The sequence below is a fragment of the Anser brachyrhynchus genome (genome assembly GCF_964034855.1).
Source record: "Anser brachyrhynchus genome assembly, chromosome: 3".
NCBI lineage: Eukaryota > Metazoa > Chordata > Aves > Anseriformes > Anatidae > Anser > Anser brachyrhynchus.
The window spans coordinates 46,016,265-46,029,509 of record NC_137696.1 but is presented as its reverse complement, the minus strand read 5'-3'; the positions used below and the strand labels follow the sequence as shown (position 1 = coordinate 46,029,509).

At 44.8% G+C, this 13,245-nt stretch overlaps 1 protein-coding gene across 3 annotated transcripts in view; it reads right to left on the bottom strand.

Moving 5' to 3' along the window:
• The window catches only part of ARID4B (AT-rich interaction domain 4B), an 87,834-nt gene extending 74,879 nt beyond the window's left edge, over positions 1-12,955 (bottom strand). For 2 of the 3 annotated variants that reach the window (XM_080588330.1, XM_080588329.1), the window contains exons 1-2: positions 12,661-12,955; positions 11,540-11,601 (exon numbers count right to left, since the gene is read on the bottom strand). In XM_080588330.1, coding sequence (XP_080444456.1) covers positions 11,540-11,545 — 6 coding nt within the window. In that variant the 5' untranslated portion in view covers positions 11,546-11,601; positions 12,661-12,955. The remainder of the gene's footprint in view (positions 1-11,539; positions 11,602-12,660) is intronic. The other variant, XM_080588328.1, reaches the window with a different exon arrangement.
• Positions 12,956-13,245: the final 290 nt, after the last annotated feature.

Genomic DNA, 13,245 nt, shown 5'->3' with positions numbered 1-13,245 from the left:
GTCAGGTCCATGTCTTCCTTCAGAAGATATGATGTAACTCAGTACAATTTTACATGGGTTTACAATGTAAAAAAAATTTAATATTTCAGTTAGATCCCTTTACAAAGGGATCTAACCCCATAAAAACCACAGTGTTTCTTTAGGTATACTCTTCTGTGAATTAATTTTATTAGTTTCCTAACTTGTGGGAACACAATTCCTAACTTGAACAAATCCAGCGTAAGTGCATATATAAATTCCCCACATATCTCAACGCATTTTCAGAAACTACTACTGACAAAATATTTCTGCTTGGTCGGAAGCGAAGATATTACATGAAAGTTGCACGTTTCTCTTTTCATCCCTCCCCACAACAGCATTTGTCTTCCAGACAGTGGAAGTTCTCCATCTAAATGCAAAGAGTTCAGTATTCAAGCTTTGGGCTTGTGAGAGGAGGCTAGGGGTTTTAAAAAGGAGACTAGACATAAACAACAAAGCAATAACCAAATCAGAGATGCAGGCTTTTCCAGTTCAACTCCCTTCTACTACTTGAAAACCCTTTCAAGGATTTTCCATAGGTGAAATACCTGTAGCAAACAAAGAACACATACATTAAAAGTAACGCAGATGCTTTTTTTAGAAAAATAATTAACCACTTAAAGGCAAGTTTAAAAAGAGAATCATCAAATACTGCATACTTTTGAATAGCTTTAACATAGCTTAGATGCAAGTGTGCTACGCAGAAAATGAAAATTCCACCTTAGTGCTGTACGAACAGCGTATGCAAGCAGCTAGCATTCAACGAGGCTACCTTTCAAAAGTATGTGTCCTGAAGAACATTAAGTGCTTGGTTCATACCTTTTATCTCATTTAATTACCCAGAATGCTAGAGCTTCTTTGGCTACTCATTGCTGCACCTGTTTCCAAAACATCTTCAGCTGGCTGAGCCTGTGACTAATGGCAGCCATTTCCAGGGAGGGGCTATTTAAGGAAAGATCCTTGATACGATTCCACAAAACTGTCTGACATACTGAGGAATAGAGTACTTTTTTTTTTTTTTTTTTTTTAAGTTGCACAGGTGATATAAGACTATATTCACTGCTTTTAAATGTGCTGAAGCTATTCTGTAAAGCCCGGTTATTTATTAAAGTCTTTAAGCCTCTTATACTAAAACCTTCATTTTTTTTAGCCTCTTTTCCAAAAGTAACACTTAGGATTACTGAAGTGAAAGAGAAAAATAGTCTATCCAGGTCTACCGCATCTCAACAATTTTACCGTTGCTGCCCACACGAAACCGCGCCCTGTGCTCAGGAGTTCAACGGGAGGCATCCCACAAGGTCCCCAGGACAACGCGGCTTTCTCGCAGTGCCCACCAGTAAAACACCTGTGTGCCTGCCAAATCCACAGGTTACGCTGTCAGCGACATACCTCAACGAAACTGTTATTACTTACTTTTATGACCAACAACAGGCGGTGGTGGTGTTTTTTTTCCCCAAGCTTAGGAAGATAATGAGTGAGAGAGAAACCCTGAAACACACGGCTCTGAGCCCTAATCTTCTGGTAGTACCGTGGGACTGATCAGCCCACTCTCACCCTTGCTTTCGCAGGAACACTGCACATCACCGCTGCCAGCAGCAGCACACCTGGCTACCAGGTCTGCAGAGGCCCTCCCAAGCCATCGGCACGTGCCCAGGGCCTCCTTCGGGTGCTGGGCTGGGAGATGGGTCAGCGGGCACAACGCCTGCGGGAGGAGAAACTGCCGGGTAAAGGAAAAGATGCTGCAGTTCCTTTGCAGCCAAGGAGTTGTCTTGTAAGCACGGGGCATTTGCAGATGGCATTCCAGTATTTCAGGGTATTATTTTTTCTTCCAGAGTTTAATTTTGAACAAGCATCATGAGGATATAGATACAGCTACAGCAGTAAGGCAGCAAAGACCTGGAACTGTATCCGGAGCCACATGGAGTGGAGCACCCGAAGCTTACCGCTTTTTTTGACATTTCTCTGACAAAACAACAAAAACTGATTTGTTTCCTTAGAAATCCAACTGCGTAAATGCACTGCTCACACACAGAGCAACTCCATCAGACCAGCTTAAGTATCATGAAAGATCTTTATGTCCCATAATAGATGCTATGTTTGATAGTTATTGTCAGGCTGTAATTAAGATTTTATTGCACCATTGCAAATATTCAGTTAAGTGCTGTTGCACAACAAGTTCTTCCAGTCAGAAACAGGTACGATTGTTCTCCATTTTAATGCAAAACTGTACTTAAAAGTCTACTTACTTTACTGAACTGAAATCAGTGACACTGAAGGGATACAAACATCTATGTGTGTGTATATTCCCTAGCAAAAACCAGCCCTCCTCTCATTTAAAGATGACCTACTACCACCCGAGTTGCCATCTAGGAACTACTAATGCCACATATATTACCAGTGGAGAAATAAAATCTTTCCTCGGGGGATATACACGTACCTCTTTTTCATTTTTACACTATTATTATGCTGTCATCAAAAGAGATTTTTTCTCACTATATGGAATGTAAAGTAACCCATTCAGTTCACTTGCCTCTAAAAACCTGAATCACCCTACACCAGTAGGTGTATATATAGAAATATATACACTGGTTTGCCCAAGAAAAGTCAACATATGAAATCAGTAAGAGATTTATTTTAATACAGTGAAGTTTGTTTAACATCAATCCATACATTTTGGCTACCAGCAGGCAAAGTAAACTGAAATCAGAATATCAGCTCAACAGCCAAAGAATTATCAACAAATAAAATCTGACTTACTGCAGACAGACATCTAGCATCCATACTAATACTTTCTGGAAATTAATGTTAAATTATTCCAGGGAACACGGTTAAAACAATAGCCCCAACAACCCCTTCCAAGATGGATCAAGAATAGACTCTTTTCACATTCCAGCCCACGTACATAACACTGTCCACCATCAGGCAACATCATCTTTTGTACTCCGTGATTTTTAGGAACGTAAAAGCCATATTAGTAATCTGTAAGTAAAGGAATAAATGCAAATTTAAATGTCTTCTAACCTGTCCAGCATAGCAGAAAATAGGCATGACGTTTCCACAGAGAAGACACAAACATCATAAATTTATCCAAATCATGTCCTGTAGGTAAATGCATGCGGACTGTCATTATAAAGTTCTGCAAGAACACCTCAGAATGAGTCTGCATCCACAAAATGGAAATTACTTCAAGTGGAATTTTTTTCTCCCTCTTCATCTCTGTTCCAGGCAGCAATGCATTGGGGTACGTATCATACTCCGATCTTTAAACTATAATGTGGTCTTACTTATGCCAAAGTACTTCAGTATTTTCTTTGATGCCCAGCTAGCATGACAACCTTACAAAGAAATAATAGAGGAAACTTATAAAATTATTACTATGTTTTCAAAAGCACTTTTATAGTTATGGAAGCAAAAAAGTAATCATTATTTATTATTTCTGAGTTTAGAGATTTAATTTGGGGTAACATTGGTTTAATATCACAGCATCATCTATCTTTCAATAAGCAGTGCAGCAAAAGTAGAGTCAAAACACATATTCCATTAGAAATTCCTGAATTCTGAAATGCAAGTATAACGTCTACTGATTTCCAAAACGTCTCAACCCTTTATTATTTCTCACAGAAAGAGAAGTCATATTAACTGAAGTGTCACAGCATTAACAAAGATTAAGCTAATGTTCTTTTACTGATACACTCACACAAGGTATTGTGAGGTCTATCTTCCACCATTATAAATTAATTTAAAGCATTCTTTGTGACCTCAGAACCACATATGCTACATTCATCTTTAAGAAAACAGGAAGCAGGCTATTTTAAATATACAAATAAGAGATTTAGCACTAACAGCCTCCTGATGAGAGAATAGCTGGAAATCTAAAGGAAAAAATTATCACTGTGGATCAGGTTGCCCTGCCACAAACTGAAACATTTTTTTCAGATCAGAAGAGAATGTGAAAAACAAACAAGCAAGAAAATTACTCCCTATTATGTTATTTATTACCAGCTGAAAGCTTCTATCAGACACATTTGGATCAGAATTTTGCTTTAGTCAAATTACTTTTCGCCACCCTTAAAAGGACCAACATAAACAATGAACAATAATGTGTCAGAAGGGTGTCTAAGAGGGAAAGGGGGAAGGATCCGAGACAAAAGCTCAAGGAGAGCCCCAGTTCTCCAAAAATAAAGTATTAAATGTCCAAATTTTTGCACCAAGTTTCTGGTAATAAGCAGAAGGTGTCATATGCCTTACTTACTCCTACCGTCTCCAACTGGCATAACTCCTGACCGTCACCGAGTCTCCACTAACCCACCCACAAATATATGGGCCTTTTTAACATTGAAAGAATCAAAGCCTTGACTTTCATTCCCTCATCAAAGTAAGACTAGTATAATTTCTCCCCAGATTATTGTTTCCAACTGTTTTTATTTGGAATAAGAGTAGCACAACCTTCCCTCCGCAGGTAAAAATACCTATTGTCAGGAGGTATTAACATAGATGCTAGTTCCCCGAAGGTTGTCACCTTTACGGGATAGGAATTTAATATTTTTGAATCTTGTTCTGCAGGAAATTATATACCAACTCTTCCTCCAGTTCGGGGAAAAAAGCGAAGACGACACTGTTATTAATGATATTTTTTCCAAGCATTGAATAAAGTCTTGTAATGGGGGAGGGAAGGACAGACATGACAGGGGAAGTAAAGCTTAAGATGGCTTCCTCAAAGAAAGACTTAAAATATTTTCTTTTTCTGTGTCAAATTCTAACTCTGCTTAAAATCATCCCATCTTTTGAACTTGACATCAGTGTTTATCATAGCAAAATTAAGTTTTATTAATCACCTTCAAAGCGCATCACCAATTCCATTTAGTGTTTTAAACTCAATACCTTCTAGAAAACATGGACTTCAAGCCTCTGGAAAAGTGCACTGTTCTAGCTAGTAAGCAAGCCTAGTAAGCAAGCCTAGAAAAACCTCTATGACAATTTCCAAAACATTTAGCCTCGTGACTACAAACTGCTAACTTGGCAGATGGATGGGGAAGAAGGTGTGTTCACAAGCAGTTTAAGGCACTCCCAATCAGTCTGGGTGCACTTCTGCTTTCCTCTCCCTCCTTCCTCTGTCCAAATGTTAGGGAACAGACAGGTCATGCTGCTGTAGCTGAGGAGTATATATACTTGATTGTTGAGTTAATTTCAGTTTGATTCAGTTTACCTCAGGACCAGACAAATGGTGCTGGCACAAAGGAAAGCACGAATCAACAGCCAAGAGTGGAAGAGGAAGACAAGACTGTATTCCTTCACTGACTGTACAAACTTAATTTGGCAAACTGCTTATGAAAACAAGAACTTTGAGGTAGGTTGTTAGGGGACTAGCCAACGGATTCAACAATGAGAAAAAGATCAGGCTCGCTCTCCTGCTCAAGAACCCCGAGTGTTATTCACCAGTTAGTCCAACCAGTGGGATCTGCTCGACAACAGAGATCTAGAGAGCTGGTACGTCTGCATCACAGTTAGCTTAAATCACAGCTGATGAGCGCTCTCTAAATAGCATGCTACTCAGGGTGGTCTGCAGAAGTCACCATAAAGGCTATGCAGTTTGGGAGTTCTAGATGCCTAGAGGTCTTTTCTTCAGCATACTGACCCACAGAGCACTGCCTCAAAGACAACAGCAACAGGAGCAAATGATAACTCCACGTTAACTGGAGATGCCTACGGCTTTTGCTCGCAGCAAGGCAAGTACCTTCTCACAGTTGGGTATGACTTTCTGCTTAGCTCATAACAAAAACCTGCACGGTACTCCCCACGGGGTCAGGGAAGCCCACAGCAGGGCTCTGTATGCAACTGCGGTTAATATATTCTAAATCAGGAAGCCACTGGTGTGCGGTGGTCGCACGTAATGCAGGCTGGTGGCGTCAGCCCTCGTTCTCCGCAGGTAACTCAGCAACACCCTCCACCACCCTGCCTTGACAGTCTCACAGCTATGAGACCTTTCCAGAGCTTGCCTACAAACACTTCTTGCTAAACAGGTCAAGACTGCTTTACACGCTGGCTTCCAAGCTAAAAAAAAAAAAAAAAAGCACACAATACACACAATAGCTCTTTCTTGAATTTCTTCCCTGGTTCAAACTATTATTCAGAAAGAAAATAGCCATCTTGTCAAGGATAGAATATCAAAGTAGCTTGCAGTCTTTTCCATACTTGGATCCCTTGAAAAATCCTCTCATTAACCAATTAAATATATATATATATATATGTGATTTTACATCAAAACCTTATTAAATAATTGTTCTAACATGTTTTTAATCACTAAACATTTACTTTATGCATAGGGCTAAACAAGTTTTCTTATTTCCCTGGAGGCCTGTTGAAACCTCCTAAAAGTCTTTAAAAATCCATTGCACGGGCTAATATCCAGAGAGCAGTAGCAAGCACGGTAACTGGACAGCCCTGGAAGCGCTAAATAGGAAAGGCCGAAGAGAAATATTTGTTACTGAAGCGTATCAACTAAAAAGCAAGCAGCACTACAAACCCCAACTCACTAACATTTCCCAGCTGTGACCTGAATCATACTTCAGACAGGAGCAGTTCGAGACTTACTCAGATTTGTGCACTTTTGTAAAAATAGCTGAAAGGCCCATTGTAGTAACTAGAACTGCAGAGAAGCTACTAGTGCATTTCACAATGGGTTAACCACTTCCAAGTACGTACAGAACTGATAAACAATCTAGCATTTGGATGTATCACATTAGGGTGCCGAGGAAATTTAGACTCTGTATCTTCCCATAAAATCTACGTTACCTTTTCCAAATGAGATCTCAAACGCTCCATATTTTTTATTTTTCAGCCTATTATAAAACCATTCACTTCTAAGAAAAAAAAAAAAGTGTGTATCTGTAGGATTTGAACAAAAGATTGCAACCAGTTTGCAGCAGTGGTATGCATCATGTCCACCTTTCTGGAATTCATCCCTTTTTCAGTTTACATGACCAGTGAAACACTCAGACCAAGTATTTGTATTTGACAGTGCTTGTAAGGCTTCATACATCAAAAAGATTGCACTTTGTTTTGAAAGACCTCTCAACTAGAATGCAGAATTTCTTTAAAAATACATACCAAGTGTATCTATCACAGCGTACTTCTGCACTAGATGTATACAACACTGAATAAGCGTCCTAAAATGTCTAGCGAAGATCTGCATATTCATTATTCTGTCTGCTAACATTTTTCTTAGACAGCATCCTGATGCAGTAGTTACGCTGCTATGAGACTGTTGATCCAAAAACCCTTCACCAACTTGGAAGACAATAATACAAGCAAATCAACTTTTCCTGTTGCTATAATTTATTACGACTTTGGTCTTCTCAGTCTAACGGCCTTCTTTCCCACCAAGTAGTCTAATTAACTTTGGAGTCCTTATCAACACACGCAACTACCGAACAGACACATACTAAACATGCAGATTTGAATTCCAGACTTCCATGTTGTTCAGCCGCTGTAAAATATACTAAGATTAGCATTTCAAAAGTGCAAATATCCCATTTCAAAATAGCTTAGATTATTCCAACATGACTTGTAATTGCTTGGTGCAAGTGGTGTTTGCTTTCCTTTCTACATAATTATGCAAGCATGAGGAAGTCAATAACTGCCTCTGATCACTTGTTCAAACTGGAACATCAGGACAGAATTTAAGATCATTCTTCATCGTGCAAAAACAAATGACAGGGGAAAAACACCTCCTCAGACTTACCTGTTTTCCTACCTCCAACACAAGAACTACTCTAATGGTACTTACTCCTCCTCTGTAAGTGCCCTTTTCTGAGGAAATTCAAATAGTTAACTAGAAAGTGAAAGGTCACCACCTTCCATGATTAGTTGCCAGCCTGCATAAGAGCAACAGGACTTTCAGCTGACTCGCACTCAAAGTTGGAAATTAAAGACTGAAAAACGTACTAGATACTTTGCTTTTGTCCTCTGCCACACTGGCAGAGAACAAGAGCAGCAGACTGACTGGCTTTAAGTGAAAGTGGTTACAGCATCAGTGTGCAGCAATTGTCTCCATGTAGAGATGGAGAGGTCACTAGGAATACTACTGAAACCAAAATGTAAATTCGTAATGAATTAAAAACAAACAAGAAAACACACCACGAACTGTACACAGAGCTTCCTTCGTCAGTGTGACAAACGCACTCAGAAACACCTAGAGCTACCAAACAGAAATACCTACCATCACTAATATTTCATACTTCGAAGACTGAAAAACATTAACACACAAATAACTTAAAAACATTTAAACCATCATTCCAGACCACTTTATTTACAGTGTATTGCTCTAGCTTCTGTGACGTTTGCTATTTTTATTGCCAGTCAGCAGTGAACTTTTTAACTACAGTGGGTATACTACCTTCATTCACATATTTAAATTTCAAGCAAATTCTATAGTAGATGTTTAAAAATCTCATGAGCATTTAGTGTTTAGTACAAATCATGATCAAAACTGAGTTTGTATGTGTTTCTTTCTTTAACAGCAAAGACTCTGCTTTCCTGGAATTTATTTCCTGACTTCAGGAAAAAAAAAATAAAAACAAACCGTAATAATGTTTTTATATGCACTTTGCAATCTACTTAGTAGGTACTAATTTGATGGCACGCAATTAGTTTTTAAATAATCAAAACGATTCTGCAAGCTTCCAAAGCACATGGAACGCAAAAAGACATTATGCAGAAAGTACCCAAGTTCAATAAGAAAAAAAAAAAAATCACTCCACCATACGAGTCGTCCTAGCTGTTATCTACACAAGTGTATTAATGACTATCAGAGGTACTTCAATACAAGAAAAAGACAGATTTAGTAGACCATCACAACAACATGCATGATTTTCCCAAGATTTGTTTACTCCTTGTAAGATATACTTCAATATATTTTAAGACTGTCTCCAAATGGTCTTTGCAGCCCATAGAAGGCCTACGTAACAGGCTAATGTTACTAATTTATACAAGGGACTTTATCAACTTGAATTAAGTTGGCTTACTGTGGGGAGAACAATTATGCCGGCAGCTTTGGAGGTGGCAATGGCTTAGCAGGCAGCGCCCCTCTGCTGTCTCAGAGGGTTCCGAAAGGCAAGATGACGACTGACTTACAGCTTTCCATCAGTACGACTTGGCACTCTTCCTAAATATACCTCGCTGTGTTTTACAAAGCATGATAAACATTCTATCTATAGTACACAGATTGAAAAAATGAGTCAGTAAAGCTACGTGAGGTGTTCAAGTTCACCCACAGAGACAAAGAGAAGGAGCCCAGTTCTAACGCTTCGTGCACTGGGACACACCACCCTCCGCACCCGAAAAAACTACCAAGGCACCAACTGAAACCGGGGCCTCAGTTGTGCAGTCTGCAGCCACCAGACTCAAACTAAGACCGGGCCTTAAAGCATTAAATTCTCTGTGTGCTGAAGTGTCCTTGAGGAATACTCTTCCAATAACTTAAAAAAAAAAAAAAAAGGCACACAAAAACACAGCCATATTTAAACAGTATCTCGATCCAATACAGTCAATGTTACTTTGTGCAATACCAACAGAAAGCCAGTAATTTTCCTAAGCCTTCTCCCTTGCTGCTTCTTATTGGACTAACTTGTATCCTTGCAGGCTTAGCAAATTAATTGCAAATTTAAGCCAGGCAGAAAGTCATGCTGAACTGCATTATGCCCAAAATCTTAAAAAATGGTATTGGAAAGACGGTTGAATCTTAGAAATTTCTCTTGGGCTATGATTCCATTAAAAGTTTCATTGTAACACGTAAATACAGTTTCCATGTAATGAATTACAGATTAACCCCAGTTAACAGTACAAGGCACAGTAAATAAAGTACTTGGAGCTATCTCAAGCATATATAAATGTAATGCTACACACAAATTACAAAAATCACGGACTTAAAATCAGCATTTGAACACCCTGGCAGAAAATGTCCAGATTTTAAAAATAAATAAAAATGCAGCAACAGCAGAAGTCTTACAGAAGGATAAGTACACTGGGGCCTTTTTTTTCCCCTTAAATATGACTCTATTAACAGGTTTCTGCATGTTACTTAAAATTTGAGCATTTGTTACACGTTCAATTCAGCCTGAAGTGGGGCATTATCATTATCTCACAGAACACTTTGTATTCCCACTTACGATCCGACCTCCTCATCCTCCCATCCATCTAGCCACACTTATATGGCTCTATAACCGGAGTATCTGAGCCTAATCTCTATGGTAACTGTACGATCTGTTTACACGGAAAAAAGAATATTAGAAATGTATGTAAATTTAGCTGTCATTTAAATAAGTGTTTTTCCTTCTGAGGTTAAAAAAAAAAAAAAGCTCTCTAGCTCTCTATACTGCCTCCTATTTCTCTTGCTTCCATCTCCTACAACCCCAGCAGGCAATGAGCCACATTTGGAAAGCTCCGTATCACACTACATCGACAGCCTGTTGTTGTAAATTCATATAGTTTACTTTTAATGAGGAAGAGACATGATGCAGTATTTTAGATCTTAATGATTACTTAAGAAAAAGCATAAAGTGCAATTAAAACTTGATTTTTTTAAAAGATAGTGTCATTAAGTCACCAAAGGGGAAGAAAAAAACAACACACATGCTGAACCTTTAACAGCTCTATAGAAAGACTTAGCTTGCTGCTCAGCAGCTCAGATCCATCTAGAAATTAAAACAATCCGTACCATTTACCATTTCCAGCTGTAAATGCAGCTTTTAGTACATATTTTACATAAGACTCACTGACAGACAGTAGCATAACTCTAACAGTGCAAGAACCCATATACAGACTGCTCTTCTTTATTAAAAAATACCGATGAGATGATGTTCCACAGGTTTTAAGAATTATTTTTGATAGTATTTGTGGTATTTTGAAGCAAGGTTTACCGCAGCCCAGCAAGACCAAGAGCTGAATTACAGATCCTGGGGGGGGGGGGGCTACAGCAACACAGACAGCAGCTCAGGTGAGCCATCCTCAGCAAAACGACAAAAAGGCTAGCGAAGCCAGCTGTTCCTAACTATTTTGGGGTACGCAGATCCTTTCCGCACAGAGCAAATCACGCTATTCCGCTGACACGCTTTGTTTCCTGTAACGCTTGCCCGACGCATGAAAAAGAAAGAGACGAGAAAGGCTCGGGGGGAAAAAAACGAGCTGCGACGATGCACGCGAATGCTGCGCGGCACCGGGAGGAAAGCCGGAGCGGGTCGGAAAGCCTTCCTGCGCCTTCCAGCCATCGCTCCGCTGCGGAGCCGCTCTCCCGGGCGATCCTCCCCGATCGCCTCCGGATTACGGGAGCCAAACTCCGGCGACTTTGCCGAGCGGCCCCGCTCCCCTACGCCAGGCAGCCATGTCCTCCTCCACCGGGGGGGAGCACCCCGGGACGGACTGACCGACCGACCGGACAGACAGACCGACCGACCGACCGCCGGACATTCCCTCACGGACATTTCCTCCCCCCCCCACCCCCCGTCCCCGCGTACGAGCGCTTTACCTTCATGATGAGCTCAGGCTGCGGTAAAAGCCTCGGCGGGGGCTGAGCGGCCGAGGCCGGACCTGGAATTTAAAACAAAGCGCTGAGGCACCGGGCGGGGGAGGGGAGGCGGGGCCGGCGGCGGCGAGCGGAGAGAGGGGCTCCGGGGCCGGGGGGGGGGGGTAAAGGAGGGGGGGGGGCCGCTCCCCGAGCCCCCCCCTGCCCCCGTTCCGCCGCTGCCCCGCTCCCCCCCCGCGCCCCTCCCCGGCCGCTGCCTCGCCGCCCGCCGCCGCCGCTGACGCCATTTCTGTCAGAGGAGGAGAAACTTGCCACAACAACAACCCGACGCCGGCCTCCCGCCGCACGGCGCTTCGGCTGCGGGGGCACACACGGCCTCGGGGCCGCCCCCCCCGGGGGGCTGCAGCCCCCTCACCGGCCGCCGAGAGAAGAGGGGTGGGGGGGGGGCACGTTCCTCTCAGCGCCGGGACCCCCCGCACTTGGCGGCGGGGGGGGAGGAGGGGAGGGGAGGCCCTGCCTCCATTGTACGAGGAAGAGTGCGGGCAGCAGGCTGGGGGGGGAGGACCCCGGGGGGGGGGGGGGGGGGGAATCTGGGGGGGGGGCACCGCTTTTGTAAGGGGCTGCGGCTCCGGATCGCGGCGGCTCCGGATCGCGGCGGCTCCGGATCGCGGCGGCTCCTCCCCCCTCCCCTTCGTGCCCCCCCCCCCCCCCCCCCCCCCCAAATAAAAGCAAAGCGCTGACTCCGCGGCCGGAGTTTTCAGCAGCAACAGCCGCAACTCCGCGGCTGGGGGCCGGGCGGGGGGAGGGACGCGGCGGAGGGGAAGAAAAGGAAGAAGAAGAAAAGAAGGGAGCGGGGGGGGGGGGGGGGGGGAAGAGGGGCCCGACCTGCTCGGCAGGGGGGGGGCTCGGTGCCCGCCGGCGGAGGGGGGCAGGCGGCTCCCGATCGCCCTCGCCCCGCCGCCGGGCGCCGAGGCTCGGCGAGTCCCGCCGCAGCCGCGCTGCGAGCAGAGAAAAACAACCGCCCGCCGCCCCCCCGCCTGCACGCCCGGCCCCCCCCCCGCTGCCCTCCGCCCGCCGCCGCCGCCGCGGGGCCCGGGGCTCGCTCCCCGCCCGGCCGCCGGTACCTTTGTTCCGCGGCGCCCGCCCGCGACTCCCCCGACCCGCGGCGGGGGGGAGGGAAGGGAACGGGGCGAAGCCGCCGCCTCCTCCTCCTCCTCCTGCTGCTGCTGCTGCTGCTGCTGGTGCTCGCGGCTCCCCCTCGGGCGGCCTCGGCCCCCGCTCCGCCAACGGCTGGGCTCGCGCGGCGGGGCCGACCCGTGCCGCCCGCACCCGGGCGCGGACGCGGAGCCGGCGGCGCTGAGCGCTGGGCTCCGAGCCTCTCGCTCCCCCTCCCCCTCCCGCACCGACCGCCCGACTGACTGACTGACGGCCGGACGGGCCGGGCCACGCCCCTCTCCCCGCCTACCTCCATTGGGCCCCGGCCCGCACGGCCCGCCCCCCCTCCGGCCCCATTGGCCGCCGCGTCGGAAATACTGACGTCATTTTTCTCCACTTCTATGGAAACTGAGACTCGGCGACGAGGAGGCTCACGGGTAACGCAGTCCTCCCCCGCCGCCCGCCCCGCTTCCCCCAGCGAGCGGCCGCTCGGCGCGAACTACACATCCCAGGGTGCACCGCGCGCGGCCGCCGCGCGGGGCCGAGGCCCCTGC